This window comes from Dermacentor andersoni, chromosome 7 (genome assembly GCF_023375885.2).
Source record: "Dermacentor andersoni chromosome 7, qqDerAnde1_hic_scaffold, whole genome shotgun sequence".
NCBI lineage: Eukaryota > Metazoa > Arthropoda > Arachnida > Ixodida > Ixodidae > Dermacentor > Dermacentor andersoni.
The window spans coordinates 145,585,662-145,607,053 of NC_092820.1; the positions used below are offsets into that span (position 1 = coordinate 145,585,662).

Consider the following 21,392-nt stretch of genomic DNA (forward strand, 5'->3'; position numbering starts at 1 on the left):
CACCCATCTTCATCTCCTTGCATGTTTTTCGTCTCACATCACGCGCTGGTCATCACAATGTAAAGCCAACTCACTCATATCTACACCTTACCGAGTCATATTTCCTTTTTATGGTGTCGCCCTTCCAGGCTCCGGCAAAAGCTACACCATGATGGGGACCGCAGACAACAAGGGGGTGATACCGCGGCTATGCGACTCACTGTTTGAGCGCATCGCCTGCTCCGCGGACCCCAGCGTCAGTTACAAGGTGGAGGTGTCCTACATGGAGATCTACAACGAGAGGGTGCATGACCTATTAGACCCCAGGGGGTAAGCGTTGTTGGCGTTGGGATACTCGTCAATCCATTGGCTAGTGAAGCTGCCGAAAGCGAAACAGGGCAGAGAATGTTTATTAAAGCTAGCTCTGATTGTGAGTACGAACTAGTGTGGTTCCCAAAAAAAGCCTTGAGCTAGAGATCCAGATTTCTAATGCAGTATTTCCTGTGTACTCTTCCTATTTTGAATAAATTCATATTTGAAGCCTTTTTTCTTTCTTTTCTTGGCTCTCCCCCCCCCCCCCCCCACCTCTTGTAATCAACTGTCTGGCTAGTAAGCTGTGCTGATCCCAGTGACAGCTGACAGCTGCAAGCTGGGCCGATCTTTGAGACGGTGTTATCAAAAGCGGTGACTTGGCAGGCCAACGCTGATACTAATGCATGTATTGTGTCCTCACAAGGACTTTAATTTGGTTTGCAACGTGAGCCAATCCTAGAGGCAGTGCGACATCGCTGCACCCGCATGCCTCATAGCGTTAACCGATAGAGAAAACCAATAACTGTCTCTAGCATCAGCAGCAACAACAGGTCTAGCTATCAGCTATCGCGTGTCTTTGACAATAATTTCCTGGTGGTTTATGTGAAAAGGAAGGTCAACCTGCAGTTTGATTGCACTAGCCAGCCACTCTGCGATCAGCGAAAGGGGAGTAGTTAATTACTTTTATAATTTAATCTGCCATGTAATTGTAACTTTGTTAGAAAATCTTAGCAGGTGCCGTACACTTCAAGGGCTTTGTTCGATTCAGCCTTCAAATTATTAAACTGATTTTTTTGTGTCCCATTGGCAGTCGGAGAGCTCTGTACGAGTCTCAAGTTATTATTCTGATAATTAACTTGAGAATTGTACTTCTGTGCAGGAAGTTGTCGTATTGCTGATGCCAACATGACATAGTGCCTCTTTAAGATTCTTTCACTAATGGAGATCAGCATTACCCATGCTTGGAAAAATGCCTGTGCCCTATCCTCATAGCTCAAAAAGATTCCCTTACCTTGTTAACTGATAATATGCAAGAAGCCTGCTTGTCAATATTTTAGAAATAATAGGTTTTATGTGTGTGTCTAACATTTCAGCGGGAAACAGCATCTAAAAGTTCGGGAACACAACATTCTTGGTCCGTACGTTGATGGTCTTTCAACGTTAGCTGTGTCCTCCTACGAGGTGAGTGTTCTGACAATACTGCTAAAAAATCACCACTGTTGTTTTCTTTTGGGTCTAAACATTTACTACCAGCATGGAGTGTGATTATAAGCAGCACATAAAAATATGGTCGAACTTTGTTAAGCTGCACCTTGTTTTCTGCATACTGCTTTGTAACCTTTTATGTTTCAATGATTTGCCTGTGTCATTCTCAAGGTCTTCATTTTAGGACAGTTCGTTGTATTTCTTGCTCTCCCCTCATGCAAGGCCAAACTGGGGCCTTTAAGCCTGTAATAAATGACAATTATTATGTGATGGAGATGCATCTGACATAAAAATGCCTTTATTATATTTGATATTCGTAATAAGCATGCAGGCTTATATACTAACAAAACATTTCTTTTATATTTACTTTGTATAGTGAGATTTAATTAAAGGCGATAATTAGTCTAGCAGCAGCCTAGCAGCAGCGTACAGCCTGAGCTCTCTTGCAATCACAGCACGGGTCGTCGTCTTCATCTTCGAGCTGCTACAGAAAACACAAGGCGCGTCTTCTTCATTACATTTGTTACATCCGATAAATCGTTATATCTTTGTTAGATCAAGATTGGGCTCTGATGCTCATTTTAGTAAGGCGACTAATCCATAAATTTCCAAAGTTAGCGTCAGTTGTTGTAATAGAATCTCTGCTGCAAAATAGTTTACTCTGCAGTGGTACCGCATGCTACTAAGTTGTGCTAAGCTTTCTGTGTTTGCTGTAGTTAACATTTGCTAACACTATGCTCTGTTTCTTAAATTGCAGGAAATTAATAACCTAATGACAGAAGGCAACAAGTCTCGAACAGTCGCAGCAACTAACATGAACAGCGAATCCAGTCGCTCCCACGCAGTATTCAATATTACCCTGACTTGTTTAATCAGGGATAATGCCTCTGGGGTAAGACTTCCTCCTTGTTCTGTTGAGTGGTCTTGGAGCCACTGAACTCGGTTGCGCGCTGCACATTGAGCCCTCCATGCACTGTTGCAGGTCACTGGAGAGAAAGTGTCCAAAATGAGTCTAGTAGATTTGGCCGGCAGCGAACGGGCGGTCAAGACTGGTGCCATTGGCGATCGTCTAAAAGAAGGTTCGAATATCAACAAGTAAGTCGGGCCCTAAAATCTTACAGCAGCATTGGTGTTAACATGTTTTCATGGCTTGCCTTGGTGTAAGATCTGCGTAAATGACACAGGTGTTTCAACTCATTAAAAAAAAAAACAGAATCCATAAATATTATGTTGCATTCCCCCTTTTCCCCGAAGTGGGAATGCTTCTCTGTGCAAACATCATACTGCTGGCCTTAATTCCAGACTTCGTTGGCGAGGTCAGGAGTAAATCAAACTTTCTTGGCAATTTCTGAAAACATTTTCAGTCAGCTTGTACTTTGGTCTTGTGGTTTGTGGAACAAATCTTCATTACGCACATATAAGCAATGACCTTTAGTGCAGATCGGCTTTCTACTGTATGCGTTATGTTGGGGCTGTGACATCAGCAATCAAGATCGTGTTCAGTCAATGTCTTTGTGAAGTGAAGTGGTCAAATTCTTAAATGTCTTGTCTGCACCCTGAAACTTCGCAAATTATTCTTTTCAGGTCCCTGACAACGTTGGGATTAGTCATTTCCAAGTTAGCCGACCAGTCCTCGGGTAAAGCGAAGGATTCCTTTGTACCCTACCGGGACTCCGTTCTCACCTGGCTCCTGAAGGTATTTTACTCATCTCTTCATTGACATAGTGCACGCTTGCATAATGCATAATATTCACTAATTCTTACATATTGTCTCGGCGAAGTGACGATGAAAAATTAAACACTGCCAAAAGTTTGGCTTAAGAAAGAGTCCAACTCTTTATTGGGCAAACTTGCGCCTAGAGAGACAAGCCATGCTTGAATCAAAATGATACCGGTGAGCACAGTTGTCGCTCGTCAGACTTCAATTATTGGATCAAGTTCTTCTGCTATTTATACATGTCTCATCGTACATTGCAGAGTAATTGCTGGTGCTTATGTATATTAGAGAATGTACAACACTATTTGCATGGCATGCGCAGTGTAATTAGACGACTCTCTTTTGCTATAGAATTGGATACAATGTTCAAGAAATATTTGATATGGTGGGCGGCGCATCTTGTGCCAGGCTGAGCAGTAACTCTGATAAGCTGCTCAAAAACAAACACTGGCAAACTGTTGGGTACGTGACACCGTACCCAACAGTCGTTCATGAAAGCTCTGATACACTGCTGTCCTGAACCGCTGAAAGCGTATTTTCTTATTTTTGAAACAAAAATGCAGTATATTCTCGTTTTAACGAAATTGCTTTATTCAAGCTTTCTCGTGGTCCCAACCACAGTGCATGCATTTCATGCCGGATTACTCGCAGTGCAGTGGTGCCGGACACAGCTTAATACAAGATGCACAGTTGGAAATACAAATTGGGAAATCTGCATGGGGCTGCTCAGTACAGCGTGCACGATGACCCTTTGCTTTTCTTAGTAACCAACCCGGAGAGGAAGAGAGTGCTACAAAGGGTACTCTGCCACATGGCCACATCTCCTTTGACTTAACCGTACCACGTGATGGTAGCCTCTGTCATGCCACGACTATAGAGTGCGGCTTTGCTCTGATACATGTTGCACATACTCCCACGCTCTTGTATTGAGTGTCCTGCATTAAAATGGCTCTTTTAAAGCCTTTCTGCTCTTAACGCCATACTGCTTGGAAAGTCCATTTCGTGTCCCGGTGGTTTCGTTATAACGAGGGTTTACTGTATGAAGAGAGACATAATCGTCTTAGAGTTGTGACGGCTGCTTCTTCTCACTTAGGGATAAATAGTTATGTGCTAAAGATGCCACAACTTATCGCGGTAGCGTGCATAGATGACACTGCATGCTTCTCTTGCTTCCAGGACAACCTGGGAGGCAACAGTCGCACTGTGATGGTGGCTGCCATCAGCCCAGCAGCCGACAACTACGAGGAGACCCTCTCAACCCTGAGGTATGCAGACCGGGCCAAGCGCATCATCAACCACGCCGTAGTCAATGAAGATCCCAATGCCCGCATCATTCGTGAGCTCCGGGAGGAAGTGGAGATGCTCAGGGATCAGCTCAAGCATGCCACGGTGAGTTTATGTCCTCAGTTCTGTCTTTATTTCTCTCTCTCGCTCTCTCTTTTTTCCAAAAGAATATATTTAGAGCAAGCTGTCATTATGTATAACAGCATTGCGGAATTATATTCAGTTCTGTGCTAAATATTTTAGCACGGAAAAGCAATTGTAGCTGCATGTAACTCAACCTTCAGCCAATAAATAAGGCTTTCTATAGATACATTAGAAGAGACAGCGTGGTAAGCAATCCATTCATTTATGATGACGAATATTTGTGACTGCAATTCATGCACAAGAGCTCATCGTGATGTCATTTCTTTTTTCATATAGAGTCAACTTAAACGAACCACGTAAAAAAATTACATTGTAGAAACAACTTCATTGGCTGTTTTTGAGCATGCTCTACAACTTTCCAAGTATAAGTTACACCTAATATGTAAAAAAAAAAAATCATAATTTAACGCACTAATCAGCGCACTAAGCTCATTTCAAGTACTAGTCGTCTGAGTAACTCTAGACAACAAACTACATGCCTTCGGTCATGTATGTTTTCTTCATTTTTTTTCTTTTTTCTTTTTTTGGCTGTTCATGTTATGCAATGCGAGTGTCGCACAGTGTACTTCTGATCGCGATTGTATTTCTTGATCACGATTGGCTCATTTTTGCAAGTTGCAGAAGAGAGCCCATTGCAGTCAAGAAATTACCGTATTCACTCGCATAATGAATGCACTCTCGTAATGAACACACCTGCAGATTAGCCGCAAGAAATCTGAATTTTTTTTTCTTCCCGTAATAAACGCACCCCTAACTTTGCTACTGTGCAGTTCCACGATCGAACGGCCGTGCTGTAGTTTTTCGAAGAAACTACAATCATTGACTCTCGCACATGTGTTTAAAGCAAGTGCACTTAAAGCACAACTCCGGCGATTTTTTTACCATGTCAAGGTAATGGAATATTTAGGTTCCCGAGACCCCACTGTCTCGAATATAATTGTCACAAAAATTTGGAAATAATTTCAAATAAGCAAAAATGCGCAAAAACGAAACCAAAACCTGACCAAGCAGCCGAGTGGACTTCTTCGTGTGACATCACGAGTGTCTCCACCGGGAAAAGCACGCAAGACATGCCAGTCTTGTCCACTGGCAGCGAAGATCAGATGCTCAGTTGAATCGTGACCGCGCCGGACCTTCGGGTGACAATGTCAGTTGCACCAGCTCTTCGGATCTGTCAAATATTGACAGTCATGATTCTGACGAATTCAATAGTCACGAATCGCCGTTCGCATTAGACCGGCCACCACGAGAGCCAGCGCCCATGCGTTACATATTGTGCTGCAACAAGAAGACCAAGGGTACCCCTAACCACTGATTATATAAGTGCTGCTTGCTATTTTAGGTGTTTTACCCTTTCTTAGGGAAGCGCTTCGCATGCTCACTGTAAGATGTGGAGCACGACTTTCTACATTTGTATCCCGCAAGAACGCCGGCAACAGTCCAAAGTGCCAAATGGTGCATTTGTTTACATCGGCAGGTACAGCGACAAATCCTCATTCACTTGAATGCTATAGCAGCTCATCAGTGACATCAATTAATGTCAGAACATATCAAAACAGGCTGGTATTGTGCATGTAAGCATCCATGCATCACTCTGAATCGCACTGATATGAGCGAGCACACATCTTCGAAAACAGCAAGCGGAAGACCATAGTACGAGAGCGTTGTTATGCCGCCTACTTATCATTCTTCGTATTCTCTTCATGCACACGATATGTTCTTTAAGGTGGACATCGATAAGGACTCTGCAAGAACGCGTAGTTTTCTCGCGGAAATGCCGATGCTAGTATAGACGCCGTTGGCAGTTGAACTACACGATTGTTTACGCTGCTGTATCAAGAGGCCTACACTTGCTGCCCATTTAGGATATTTGGCAAGCAGTGCACCTCGGAAGTTAAATAATGAGTCTGCATGACAATACGTAAAAATACACCCATGTTTGTAGTCGTATTTATTTTAGGGAAGTGCTGGGGAGTGCGGCGGGCAGCTTTCTGTCGGAAATGACAACGCTCTGATGTCGATACTGCTCTCTGTTGTCGCTTCTCGCTTTTTGTGTGTGCCCTGTACGAAATGAGTAATGCTTTATTTCAAATCCGTATGGTCGAAACAACTGCACAAGGAGTTTTCTTCATCCTGATGGCTTAATTAGCTTCGTGTCAGTCGCTGATGCCCACCAGCAGCACACACATGAACTATGCGACTGTGACATATAGGCTTAACCTCGGCTGAATGCGATCGGCATCGGCTGTGTGTGCGGATGGCGAGGGCTGTAGTTCGTGCTGCCTACGTTTACAGGGAACACAACTTCTTGCGACAGCAACTTCTCATGCCAAGCGCCAGCTCATGATCGTCGACTCCTCGATGCTCTCGTCACTGTCGTCTGCATAATTCCGGCATGCTCTGCATGGAACACCCCTGACGTCATACGCAATGTGGCTTGTAACTGAGGAGGAGGCAAGGCGGGTGTTCAAGGCAGTTAATTAAATTCATTTGTAAAAAATCTGTGCAACACTCAAACCTGCTTTTTTGAGGACATGACGGAAGTGTTCAGAGCAACATACCCAGCGAATTTCCTCGACATCCATTGACATAGAAAAGTCACCGGAGTTGCCCTTTAATGCTTAACACATCCTTCTGCCAGTGCTGGTGCAAAGGAACCTCGCAGATACAAGGGAGAAAAAAATCTGGCAGATTCCACACCCTGTGGGAATCGATGTTATGTAAAGCAGTGTGCAGGGAGCGCACTAAGTTAACTAAACGACCATGAGAGCATCGTGACATAGGCAGCTGTTTCATGACCTACATGGCACACATGTCATGACATTCATGTCACGACCTATCGTTTATGTTCGTCATACACTCTTGTCATGCTATGCAAATTTTGGTACATACCAAGACGTAGGCGGCTGTTTCATGACCTACACGACACGTATGTCATGACCTACATTTATGTTCATCATAGACTCTTGTCATACTATGCCAGTTTTGGTACATACCAAAACGTGGGCGGCTGTTTCATGGCCGACATGAGATGCATGCCGTGACATTTAAGCCATGACCTATCATTTACGTTTGTCATACTATGCCATTCCTGGTGCATAAAAAGTTAACGAAATGACCATAAGAGCATCAAGATGTGGGCGGCTGTTTCATGACCTACATGTCACGTGTCTCACGGCATTAATGTCATGACCTGTCATTGATGTTCGTCATACACTCTTGTCTTACTACGCAAATTTTGGTACCTACCAAGTTAACGAAACAACCATGAGAGCACCATGAGGTAGGCGGCTGCTTCATGACCTACATGACACAGATGTCATGACATTCATGTCATATGACCTATCAATTATATTCGTCATACACTCTTGCCATACTATGCCAATTTTGGTACACGCCAAGTGTTGACGAAACGACCACGAGTGCACCAAGACATAGGCGGCTAGATAGATACTGTCAGTGGCAAACGTTCGCCACGAAATGCTTCGCATTTAAAAACGCCAACTGGCTCTCTGCAACATACGCAGTTTACTTAACGCTGACGTAATAGGATCGCGCGCGCGCGGGATGCATCGGCCGGTCGCGGCGCACGGGAGAGTCCACGTGAAGAAGGGGGGGCGGCCGGCACTTGATCGGCACAGTTGTCATAGTCGGGCGTAGTGTCGAATTCGCATCAACGTTCGCGCGTCTGTGTGTGTGGCTCGCTTTCCTGTCTGCCTTGGGTTTCGATGTGTTTGATGGGCCTTGAGTCGAGCTGTACGTCTGCTGATGGAGTTCGTCTGCTCACAAAAACGGAAACGCTGATCGGACACCGATAAGCTTTTGACATGCCGATGAGCAGGCCGTTCGAGGAAAAGAGACTCGCTCACACAGCGTGCCTGTCAAAACAGGCGCGCGCTTCAACGTAATGCTTGCGATAATGGCAGACGGGCCGGAAGCAGCTGCGAGGATGAACAGCGATCTCCGATCGCGCGATCGGAGATCGCTGTTTGGAGCGCGCGTTCAGTTTCACCTAGCGCGATTCGCCTAGGCCGCGCGACTGATGCGTTGTTCTGTGGTGGAACCGCGATGTGGATGAAGCGGCCAGCGACCTGAACGGCAGGTCTGGTAGTTCCGATGAGGATGAAAGTTACAGTTTGCAAAATGGTATACATGCGTTTTTTTTACTGCAAAGATGGGTTACCTTATGCATGTTCCAAATCGTTACCGTCTTACTTTGCAATTTTTGCGGTTTCGAAAATGTCTGCATTAAATTTACCCGGCATAATGAACGCACTCCCAAACTTTGCTTCGGTATATTGAGAAAAATGGGTGCCTTCGTTAAGCGGGTATATACGGTAAATCCCGATCCGGCTCAATCGCGATCGAAAGTGCGCATGTAACACCGGTATGAAACATCCAGTATAGTGACATCTGCACCTGATTAGTACTGTTGCTAACATTGCCAGCATAGTTTTGCAATGCCCAGTTGTCATTATATGACAGGAAATGCTATGTATTGAGGTTCTCACTTGTTAGGTTTCTTTTGTGGTCTACATATTGTGCAGAATATTTTCTGCAAGTGCCTTGATATTTTTGCTGAAGTGCTTTGTTTCCAAGAGAAGGGGAAGGTTTTTGAAAGTGCGCATTACATTACTGGCTAGGTTTGAAATTGTACTTGTCTCAGTGGTCATATCGTTGATGCACTTGTAGTATCTATGTAGCATCTTATTTCTTTTGTACATTGTCCATCCAGACGCCAGAAGGTCTGAGCGAACGTCTACGGGAGTCCGAAACACTGATGCAAGAGATCTCACAGACCTGGGAAGAGAAGCTGCGGAAGACGGAGAAGATCCACCAGGTGAATATGCAGTTGTAGATCAGGCGACAGTCTTGTGTAAATCGACCAGATGGCATGTTGTGTATGTAGCGTGGCTGCATGTTGTGTACTCCTTAGAATCCTTGCTGCCATCTGTTTAATGCAATTATAACTACAAAGCTGCTGTACCCTACAAGACTGGTTTGTCAGAGGGAAAAGGGATTTTCACTTTGGCAAAATTGTTTAAAGTTGTAATTTGTGCCTTGTTTACACTGCGGTCACAGGGGAAAAGTCAACTTCATCGCGTCAGATTTCATTGTGCCAAAATTAGACCTGCTTCCACCCATCTCGCATCTTCAGTCCTCATTAGCAGCTTGCTCGTTACAGATCCTTATGGCTGCCTACAGTGGCACATTTATTTTGCAGTTTGGTCTTCTGTGTAACCAGGCAGCATGCGTTGCTTTAAAAGCTTCAGTTCATCTCACAATTGCTGTTTAGATGCTGTGATGCATCTTCAGCATATGTGAGCATGTCTTAATGTATTTGCTGTTCTTTTGGTGTTTCTGTTTTAAATGATACAGGAAAGGCAGCAAGCCCTTGAGAAGATGGGCATATCAGTTCAGGCGTCGGGCATCAAGGTCGAAAACGACAAGTACTACATGGTCAACTTAAATGCTGACCCTTCGCTCAACGAACTGCTTGTCTACTACATGAAGGTCAGCTCTGTTCTACATGTTTTCAACATCTTTTGGTCTTTGTGACAATGAGACTGAACATGACATAACGTAAACAGTGCTGCATTTCTAATTTTGTCAACACACCTAGCGATTTGACAAAGCATGCCACATTGATTATTACAACTACCCTGTCTGGACAAAGACATTGTGACTTAATTGTGCGCAAAAATAAAGAAGGGCTGACAGCTTTTGTCCAGCATAAATGCACAGATGGTACTAATATAAAGGAGAATGAATCAATGTACAGACAGTGGTTACTGCGCAGACGTGAGTTGGAATGTCACTTGCTGATGAGTTATTAGTGGATCAAGAAATATGAAACAATTTATCGATTATCACACGCTGATTTTTCCAAAAATGTGAGTTGGAACCTCACTTGATGACACATGGTAAGTAGATTTTGCAGTATGAAAGAGAAAAGTTGATGAATACTCAGGCAATGATTACTGCAGAGACATGGGCTTCCAACATCACTTGCTTATGAGGTATATATGGATCACACAATATGAAACACAAGGGGTGTTCAAATACTGAGCTGCAGATTTTCTAATGAAATATCGAAACAAATATCAAATATCAGAAAATTTAACACACCCGTTTACACTTTCAAATTTTGTGCAAAAAACACAGAAACACAGTGCTGCACTTGCTGAGGAGGCTAATCACATTATTTAACAAGAATCTTCTTAGCTATCAGTAACTTGGGTACCTATGAATCGAGATGCATAGTATGCTCTACTCTTATTAAAGAGAATACCAAATTAGGATGCCACCACTGGTAACAACTCAGTTCATATATGAATGTCTGAAAAATATTTTTTATCAATAGAATGTCTGTCAAAAAAAAAAAGATTAAGTGCTTTCTTTTTCCCCTCTGAAGCTGAAGAAATAGCGAAGTTGTGCTAAATACCAATGGGGTATTTTCAGTTTAATAGTAGGCCATACACTGTGCTTCTTGGCAACCTTCTGTTGCTTAGAAAGTATTTCTTTCCAGTTTTCTTCTAGAACACAGGAGGGAGGTTTTTTTTATCTTTATGGCAGGTGTTTTCTATGGGTTATCATTGGCTCAATCTGTGCAACAGGCGAAAGCGTGGAATGTGCAACGTGTCACTCGGTGCCATTCCGCGCGGTCATCGGCGCCAACGGTAAAGAGTTGTGAAATCGGGATGCCCACGGCAAGTTCGTGAGACGTGCCCCTCCCCTTGTTTTTAGTTCGCATGCGTCCATCTGCCGCCTGCGTAATTGCTTCTGCAGCTGGGGGTCAGTACCTTGCCACAGGATACTTATCGAGCTCACCATGTCAATCGAAAGCTAGTCTTGTGGCAGGTGGCTCGAAGCTACGAAAAGAGACCGTCGTGCGCCTACAAACACAGCGTTCGGAACGAGGGGCCACCGTATGGTATTTCGCAATGATGGCGGCCGTAAACATGAAACGGTCATCCCGTGCACTTTCTTTTGTTGGCGAGGCAGTTTGTCGGCTTTCCGAGGGCCGTGCGACCGCCGGGAACAGATCTGCATCAATTTGGTAACCGTAACTTTAGTCGCAGATACCCGACCATGCAGCTCCGATTAGGCCTAGTGACGAAAATTTGCCGCCGACTGATGTGATAATGGGCTGCAAACCGTCGTGAAAAGGCTTGTCACTAGTATGTTCCTATGGGTGGCTCATTAGTAATCGGGCTTAGTGATATATATATATATATATATATATATATATATATATATATATATATATATATATATCTGCCCCTTTTCAAATAATGCCATCTGTTGTTTGTATGTCTCCACTTGGTTATATTCATGACCTCAGTTGCACTTAAAAGCTTCTCAGCATTGTTTTTGTGTTCTCGCTTTAGGAGAGGACTCTTGTAGGACGTCCTGACGCTCCGTCCGAACAGGACATTCAACTCAGCGGCCTGGGAATCATGCCCGAGCACTGCATCATAACTATCGAAGGTCCTGAACTGTACATAATGCCACTTGAGGGAGCAAGGTGAGGAACTGTCTGTGGTTTTACAGCGAAGCTGTCTGCCTCTAGTTGGTGGGGATTTTTCGTGGGGTGCTCACCCAAAAACAAACGCCAGCTGGAAGGCTTTGTGTTTGAGTTTCTGCGCAAAAGAATTGTGTTTTCTCCTACATTCGAATTACAATCCGATGCTGTCATGCCTGCAGGTTGTGTGTAAGTTGTACTTTACGCATTTTCTGATGAAATTTACTTTTAAACATTAATTAAGTTCAATAAGGCACTTGCGCTTGATGGCCGGCCTAGAAGAATCGGGATGTATGCTTCACTTTCGCACACATATGCGCGCACGTGACGTACGGTGCTTGTGTATCGTCGTCTAACATCCACACCAGCTTTGCTGTACATACATCCACTATCACACAGTGGAATGGAGGCGGATTTTTAAAATTTAATTCCGATTTTTATGTTGGTTTTTTCGTCATTCTTCACTTTAATGCACGCCGGCATTTCTTGTGTCCAGTGTGTTCACAGCGTCATCTAATCGAATGGTAAACATAAAGCTGCAGGGCCAATTCATGCTCGTGAACGTTTATTTTGTGAGCTGCCTCAAAGATGCGAAATTCTGCAGTTTTAAGCTAGGTATTTCTGCAAGTATCCGAGGGCCGAGTTTTGAGTACAGTTTATGTCAGTCAGTGCATCAACTACTGCAACAAATTTTGTTCATGTTGCTTCATCAGGGTCCTGACACTTTTTTTTTTTTGCGACTGGCTGCAGTTGCACAGCGAATATGGCATTTTGCTGCTGAGCATGAGGTAATGGGTTCGATTCCCAGCTGTGACAGCTGCAATTTCATGGTAGTGAAATGAAAAAAAAAAAGAAGAAGAAAGAAAGAAAAAAAAAGCTTGTGTACCTTGATTTGGATGCAGGTTAAATGATCTCTGGGTGGTCAAAAGTAATCCTTAGCTCATCCATAACAGCATCTCATAGCTAAAAGTGACCTTTTGGAACATTTAATCCCATAAATCGATCGCTCAGCCAATGTTTTTTTTTTTTTTGCATTCTCTGTGTATTCAGGCAGATTTAGTCTCAGTCTTTTCAAAGGCTGAGGTGGGGATATTATCTGTTAAGTCGGCACCAATAAAGGGTTGAAGCTGACGCTACAAGTCCAGTTTCTTGGACTCTCTCTTTGCAGGACCTGTGTGAATGGGTCAGCCATTGTGTCCAAGACACAGCTGCACCACGGTGATCGTGTGCTCTGGGGCAACAACCACTTCTTCAGGGTCAACTGCCCACGATTGCAAACAGGTGGTGGTTTCTATGCCCTCTTTGCTAGTGCTACAAAGCTTTGAAGGATAATGCAGTTCCTTGTTATAAGTACATACTTTTTTTTGTGGGTTGCGCCCCCCCCTCCCCCAGGCCACAATAACGTAATGCGAGTGTCATACCAGCATTGCAAAGGCCTTGGAAACGATATTCGATGGACTTGAGTACGAAATAGGTGCTGCTACATGAAAAGCTACATGGCCTTCGAGTCAATAGGCTATCTAATTGACGGAGTTACTTGAAGCCATCATAATCTTGAAGGTCCTCACACAGCGGACGTGGGTGGCCTCATCAACAGCGTCTTAGAATAGCATGATGTTAACAACACGATAAAAGAACGATAATTGCAAGAAACTGTTTACCTCATGAAAATAATTAGTTTTGTTATAGTAACAACGAGCACCAGTTCCATGCCATGTGCAAAATGTCAATGCTTCCAGAAGCATTCAAACAAAGTCGACGGCAACTTGTGCAGAATGTGTGAACATGAGGTTAATGACTAAGAATAGGGGATTATTTCATTGTGACATTTAAAAAACCCACAGCAGTGAAAATGCTTTTTTTTTATATTTAGAACAATATTGAGGGCTGGTCACTTTCAGAGATGTAGAATTGTTGCTCGCAATGGCAACCACATGAGTGCTTTTGTGTCAGATTACTGAAGCATTTCACTGGCTGCCGACTTTACCGTATAACAGCGACAGAACTCCCTCGATCTGATAGTTTGAGAATTTTAAGTTGATCAACTTTAGAACTATTGAAAATTTCCTGCCTGACAGAAATATAGCACATCTTTTGCAATCTCACTCGTTTGCTCTTTTGTCATTGCCTGCAGGGTGCCATGCTGCCTTTTATCACTGGTATCAGTCATTCAACGCAAATGATAAGAAAAGAGTAGAACAATGAAAAAGCTATATTGCAGAATTATTTAACCCTTGTGTGAGTTCCTTCTCTAAGCTTTCAGTGTTCTAGACAAACTGATTGGCACAGTTTTTTGTAGAGCAGTACACATGTGTGTTCATGCAAAGGTTAATGTTAAAGGGTGATGTTTGTTGCATGATAGCAGCATAAATACAAAGTATAGAAGAGAGCAAAGCCAATAGTTGGTGTAAATTTATTTTGTGACATTTAGCACAACAAATAACAAGAAATTACAAGAACAATCTTTAATGGTACAGTCAGCACTTCTATTATTTCTTTGTTGTCACGCTGGTCGCCATTTTCTTCTCTGCCAGCCATTTTCTGTCATGTCCTGTTTTACAAGCGACAGGTGAAGGATTCAGGCATGGTCGGGATTCACCACGCTTGACTCGTGCCTAAAGTGTAGTTAAAGGCTATGTTGGGACGGAGCAAATTAGCGTGTGCATTGTTGTCTTGCTTGCTGGTAATCCATTCTGTACTAGCTTCCTGTTGCACTTGAATAAAGACATACGTAGAACAGAATATTCTCTGTTTCATTCCTTTTATTTGTTTCATTACATTAGTAGCATAGAACCAGCCCTTTGTAAATAAAGTTATTTCCCACTTCTATGATGTAATGCTCGACTTACAACAAAAGTCTGCAAAAATGTCTAAGCAAAGTACATTACTCGAAACATCATTAATGTTAGTGCTTTTAGGCCATTCTGTGATATGCCGCATCAAGCCATAGCCAGCAGCACAGAAGTTGCAACAAGGTAAAGATCAGAAAGCCTCCCAGTGGGACATGAGGCCTTGCAGTGGGTCTTGCACGCAACTCTGGTGTGGCTGCAGTTGAGAAGTAATGGATGCAAGATGCCTCAATATACAATGCGGTTTCAGACGAAACGTCCACTTATACTGTGGCATTATTTCAGCCGGTGCATTGGAGACGCCCATTCTCGACCGGCCGATCGACTACGAATTTGCCCGTGAGGAAATCATGATGAAGGAACTGGTAAACGATCCCATCCAGGCAGCTATGCAATCGCTTGAGAAGCAGCACGAGGAAGACAAACACAGTAAGTGGCGTTGACTTGGCTTCTTATTGCAATGGATGAGTGCAGCTGTACTACATCACAACTTTGTGCTGTAGCTATTGTAACATTGTAGTAACTTATAGCAAGGCGCTTGGCCTTGGTGCAGAGAGCACTAGGTTACAGTAGCGGCACCTTTAGGTGAGCCCTAAACACCCGTGCTGCTATCAGCGAGCTAAATAGACCTACAGACTTAGAAACTCGGGAAAGAGCAACAGCGTTGTGATTCTTGAAATGAAAGTTCTCTCGTTTTCTTTTCATTACTTACAAATTTTGCTGACATGGATCAGCTTGATTTTTCATTTAATTTGATCGCATTCAGAATTCACAAAGGACACCCATATTTCTCTGTTAATGAGAGAACAAAAAGTGATTATAGGCACGTATTGGTCGTGCCAGAACTGCTGGCCAAGCTCAAGTGGCCATGGAAGCATTGGAAAGCAGCCAGCCAATAAGCACACGCTGTCTCTGGAAGTGCGGCTCCACGTTTGTCATAAAACAGTGGCAGTTTAGTTTAGGCTTAATTTAGTTGATGCTTGCTAATATGGATGTAGCCAATTTCCAGGCAACATTGATGTGACAGAGTCGTGGACTCCACGTGCACAAGCTTCATCAGAAATGATAAACTTTGCGCATGCCACAGCAGAGGTAGCAGTACCGATGGAAGCAGCACGGATGACTAGTGGTTCGAGGGACATGACACCGTGTGTGACTTCATGGGCAAGGAAGCGCCTGACACTCTGACACTGTTTATTGCACAAATATAGTGGATGCTTCTACAAAGACCTTAAATAATATTTGAAAAGGGCCATCTTGAAATAAAAGGGCGGTTCCTTTGGAGACAGGTGGGAAATTGAAGCTAGCTCTCCGTGCAAGCCATATCAACTTTTGAATCCGGAAAAATGCCATTACCCACGGAACTGTGGCACGACGAATTTTTCAGCTATCAGAGCCAAAATTCCTCACTGTCGCAGCATGCTGGCTGCCTGCTGCTGGGTGATGTAAGCAAAACATCGCCTCGAAGGTTGTGGCTTTATAGTCGGTATAGCCTCCCAGTTTTGGTTTTGTGCGCTCTGATGGCCGAAATTCGTCGTGCCATAGTTACGCGGGTAATCGCATTTTTCCATACACAAAAGTTGATATGGCTCGTGCGGAGAGCTCGCTTCAATTTCCCATGTGCAATGGGCCTCCTGAAACTAAGTGTTTAAAAGTTAATTAAGGGTTTTTTGTCCATTAGCGACTAATTACCCTGTATCACTAGTCACCCTGTGGTCGCCACCACTGGTGGCACGTCCCCAAAGAAACTGCCCATTTATTTCAATATGGCTGTTTTTAAAAATTATCTAGTCTTCATAGAAACACCCTGTAAATGTGTTTACAAACTTAACTACTCGGTGGTGCCTTCTGGCGGTATGTTAGTACTGTTGGGGGGGGGGGGGGGGGGTGTTGTGCCACTGTGCTGAAAACTGCGCCACCACCACGACAGACACATCTAAGGACCATGACCAATAAGGACTGAACTGCAAATTCCATTTCACCTGGTAGCATTATTCTTTGCTCACAGACACTGTGTCAGTGAAGTGCTGTGCATATTGGTCTTACAAGATTTACCTGCATATGTCTTCCATAAGGAGTCATATAGAAATGGTTATATGTGGCTCAAGAGCCATATATGACCACTTCTATATGGTTCATTTCAGTGTAGTACAACATATGGCTACTTATATATGGTACAATCACTTCAGTGGCTCCCGACTAATACGATCACTTCTTAATGATACAACCACTTCCGTATAGATCCTGCATGGGGCTCCCCACAGGGAGCCATATAAAACAAAAATTATGTGGTTTATTTATATACAGTACAATATATGGCCCACTTTTATGTGGCCCAACCTCTCCTGTGTATTCCCATCACGTGACTACCCAGCAGGGACTCTAGCTAAAGATTGTTCGTACAGCCACCCCTTACAAACACGGATAGAGGTAACCATGACAAAACAATTTTGGTATGCAGACAGAGAGTTCATTGCGTCATTGAATATAGAGCCATTAATTGTACACATCTTGCTGAAATCAAGTTAACAGAAATCTGCTGTTTCATTCAGGGGCTCATTAGTGAGTCAAACAAGTAGAGGATAAGACAATGTGGCTGCCCGGTAGGGTTTGAACCCTACATGTAACAGTGCGTGTTACATACAATGAATGCAGTTTCCCCTCCTCAACTGATGTTCATGAGTGTACATGTGGATGTCTGATCTATCTTTGATAATGTCAGTGGAATACTGCTGCTGCGGCAACTTTCTTGTTGCCATTGTACTTCGGTTAGGATTTGATGGCCGAGTGAAAACATTGATGAAACAAAGAAGACGCACGAATAACTGTTTATAAACATCGATATGTCAAGTTCCATAGGAAATAAACGTGCCAGCTCCCTTTCATACAATGTTAACATTACATCTTGCCACAGTGACCCTCGCCTACTGTGCCTGTCGCATTACAAAGTGAGCACGTCGAACTTGCAAACAGCATTACCGTTGTTTGTCCCGCTCGCTAGCCGCACATTGTGGTGTCACCACATCGGAATGACCCATTCTAGTTGGGTTGTCCCGTTGTGTCTCACGGGCGATGCTTGCGCGAGCCTGCTGGCTGGCAGCGCGCCAGGTTTGCGACGGGTCTTTTCCAAACGCGCTCGCTCTTTGCTTTGCTGCCTCCTCCAGATGCCCTGGAGAAGCAGCGTCAGATGTACGAACGGCAGCTGCAGCTGCTACGCAACCAGATGTCGCCGTCCACGCCGTACGCGCCCTACCTGCCCTTTGACCCGCTGGGGGCCAAGGCGGCTTCCTCGGGACTGCCCAGCCCCAGTGTCGCCTCACGCATGGAGCGGTGGGCCAAGGAGAGGTAACAATTGGAGCTTAGTTACTTCGGAATTTGTAGGAATGTGCAGGAATTGTAACTGTCTGCAGCAATAATGTCCAGGCTTCTCTTGTCATGCCATTTCGCCCAATCTTTTATACAGAAAACGATAATCAGTTGGAATAATCTGTTGCCCAATGTAGTCACTGTTACCGGCCTCCATAATGTTTCCTGAGCTCGTGAGCAACGCCTGTTGTAACGTGTGATGCACTTTTAAAAATTTTTTATGGAATTGTACAGTTCTATTAAGCATGCATGGTCTTTGTACATGTATATACAATTTGTATTTCTGTGTCTGCTGCTTGTAATATACTTCAATCAGAAATTCGCTGTTGCTTAACTTGTAATCTTGTTCATTTTTGCTTTCTTTTTTGCTTTCTTTTGGTTGTATTGCCTTGCCTGTGATTATTTTTGTACTTAAGTAGTATCAGATTTTATGACCATCCCCCTTATGTAATACCCTCGAAAAAGTGCCTTTAGAGGTTCTTTTAAATAAACAAATAATAAAAACATGCCTCTGCATTGCTTTCAGCAGTTTTGTGTACTCTATGCTGCTTTCTTTTTCAGTCATGTAACGTTTCTGCAGAGATTAGTTTAAGTAATGTACAGATCTCAGAACTATCACTAACATGGCTCTGTGTTGTTGTTTTGGGTATTTCTGTTTACTATATACATGCTTCCCTCTATTCAGTGCTTTGAATACCACACTAGAAAGAGGATGAACTATTGAAAAAGAATGTAGATATCAGAATGCAATGCATAGAACTGACAACCGGTAATGATATATTGGCTGAAGCACCCTTTGTAGCTACTGCTGTGTAAAAAAAGTAGACAAATAGCCCCTCACTAGGCATTGACATTTGATTACACAATATCTGTGACATGTCAAAATGAAAACTAAAATAGCATATGTATTGGCATGAAGGGCGTACCAAGCAATGTGATTAGTATATTACAGCAATGGTAATTCAAGTTAGAAGAAGATGGGCACTTTGCATTGTTTAAAAGCCCAGAAACTCTTAGAGGCTCCAGATTTTATTTTTTTTACCCATCTTGGCCACTCCTAGTTCAAAACAGTTTTATTTATTCATTCATTTATTTATTTGTTGTGTGAACCTGATTTCAACGCCCGTTTCCACAGGGATGAGCTGTTCAAGAAGAGCCTGGCCAAACTGCGGGAGGACATAGTGAAGGCCAACGCGCTCGTCCGAGAGGCCAACTTTTTGGCCGAGGAGATGGGCAAGCACACGGAGTTCAAAGTCACCTTGCAGATCCCAGCTGCCAACCTGAGCCCCAATCGAAAGGTCTGCGTCTTCTCACTGTGTCGCATCACGCATCTGTTTCTGCATTGCATCCCGCTATGTACCCCTGCCTGTGGCAGTTCTTCAAAGCAGAGAGTCTGCAAAAAAAAAAAGAAATGCTGTTCATGCAGGACTGTGCCTGAAACCACTTGCGATAGTTTCTCTTGCGCACCTGCTCTGGCTCATCAGTCCGTCACTTCACATGCACGTTGATGAACTAGCACTAGCAAGGCGCAGATACTGCACTTCTCTGTGTAGCCTCTGTGTTTACTGTAGTGCAGCGTTTTGACAGCATCAAGCATGCGCTCGGTGAATGATGGCTGTTGCCCCTGAGATTCCGGCACACACCTTTGCAGTTATTTTGTCAACCTCTTTTTGTTTTGTTTTATGCATGATTCGACATATGACACACAAGGTCAAACAAGGCGACACAAACAATTTCAAACACTATCAGTTGCTATCGCAAGCAAAATCAACAGTAATTGAGCGAGGGATGTTCGACAAGGGCCGCTGTTGAACACTTCGAGCCTCCATCATCCTGTGTACGTCTATCTTATCACAAGTAAAGTTTTGCTAGGTAAATATCTTGGAGGCACATATGACACGCAAGAGGCTTCACACAAGAGGCTTCACACAAGAGGCTTCACGAACCAGTGCAAACACTAATGAAACTTGCTGTCATACGTATAAATGAAATTTTTTTTTTCAGAGCCAACGCATGTGCACAAGATTGTAAAGGTGAAGTGTGCACTTCTTTGTAGAAACCCCACACTGCAGTCGTGAAACCCAGGCTCAGTGCTGAAGCCATGAGGATATGCCACGTTTTCGTTGGCTTCCTGGTTCCAAAATACTTTTGTGGACTGTGCAGGGGCACATTTGAGGGTACAGAAAACTGCATGTCACGTGTGAGAAACATTTGAGGGGTTTACTTATCAGTGACAGGCTCTCCTTTTTTTATTTGGGCAATGGGATGCAGAATGACTGAACCTAAGTAATAATAACTGATGACTTTTTTACATCTAAAAGAAACAGTCTGTCAATGGGAAACATTGTACATAGAGAGGGGGAGCGGACTCAGGAATAAATTTTACGACATTTGTGGCACAGAAATCTCGGCACCCATGCAAGCGTGTTTGCATTCTGCCCTCCATCTGAGCACAGCTGCCACTGTCGGCAATGAAACCTGTGACATCGAACGAGAACAAGGCACCTCTGCACACGTGCACACATGTATGTTGAAAACACGTTGAGGGGAGGACATATTGCAGTGTAAAAATAGGTCCTCTCCTCAACGTGTTTTCAAAATACATTTGCCTTACTTTTACAAGACAAACGTGCCATTGGTTCGCATCTTCAAGGTTGCACTGACTTACGCAGGATTTTCATTTGTCGCTCACATGGCACGCACGGTATGTCTTCATTGTCATTCACTCATTCGTCTTGCCCCTTCCTTCCTTTTTTTATTTTCTCTGGTGAGCAGAAGAGTGCATTTGTGAGTGAACCGGCCATTCTGGTGAAACGCAAGATTGAGGGCAGCCAGGTCTGGTCTATGGAGAAGCTGGAGAACAAGATCATCGATATGCGAGAGATGTACGAGGACCGAAAGGAGAGGCCACCATCCCTCAAGGCAAGATTGTGTTCTTTGCTCGTACAAGGGGCAGTTTAAGGGGACCAGCCCTAACCAGTAATTGTTTTTCTTTATTTTTTTAAATATG

At 43.7% G+C, this 21,392-nt stretch overlaps 1 protein-coding gene across 3 annotated transcripts in view; it reads left to right on the forward strand.

Annotated features, from left to right (window-relative positions):
* The window catches only part of Khc-73 (Kinesin heavy chain 73), a 122,740-nt gene that overhangs the window by 60,478 nt on the left and 40,870 nt on the right, over positions 1-21,392 (forward strand). For 2 of the 3 annotated variants that reach the window (XM_055072260.2, XM_055072261.2), the window contains exons 5-18: positions 129-309; positions 1,386-1,473; positions 2,255-2,389; positions 2,480-2,592; positions 3,082-3,193; positions 4,391-4,603; positions 9,378-9,482; positions 10,022-10,156; positions 12,034-12,170; positions 13,336-13,451; positions 15,302-15,445; positions 18,181-18,361; positions 19,518-19,680; positions 21,158-21,304. In XM_055072260.2, coding sequence (XP_054928235.1) covers positions 129-309; positions 1,386-1,473; positions 2,255-2,389; positions 2,480-2,592; positions 3,082-3,193; positions 4,391-4,603; positions 9,378-9,482; positions 10,022-10,156; positions 12,034-12,170; positions 13,336-13,451; positions 15,302-15,445; positions 18,181-18,361; positions 19,518-19,680; positions 21,158-21,304 — 1,970 coding nt within the window. The remainder of the gene's footprint in view (positions 1-128; positions 310-1,385; positions 1,474-2,254; positions 2,390-2,479; positions 2,593-3,081; positions 3,194-4,390; positions 4,604-9,377; positions 9,483-10,021; positions 10,157-12,033; positions 12,171-13,335; positions 13,452-15,301; positions 15,446-18,180; positions 18,362-19,517; positions 19,681-21,157; positions 21,305-21,392) is intronic. The other variant, XM_050180871.3, reaches the window with a different exon arrangement.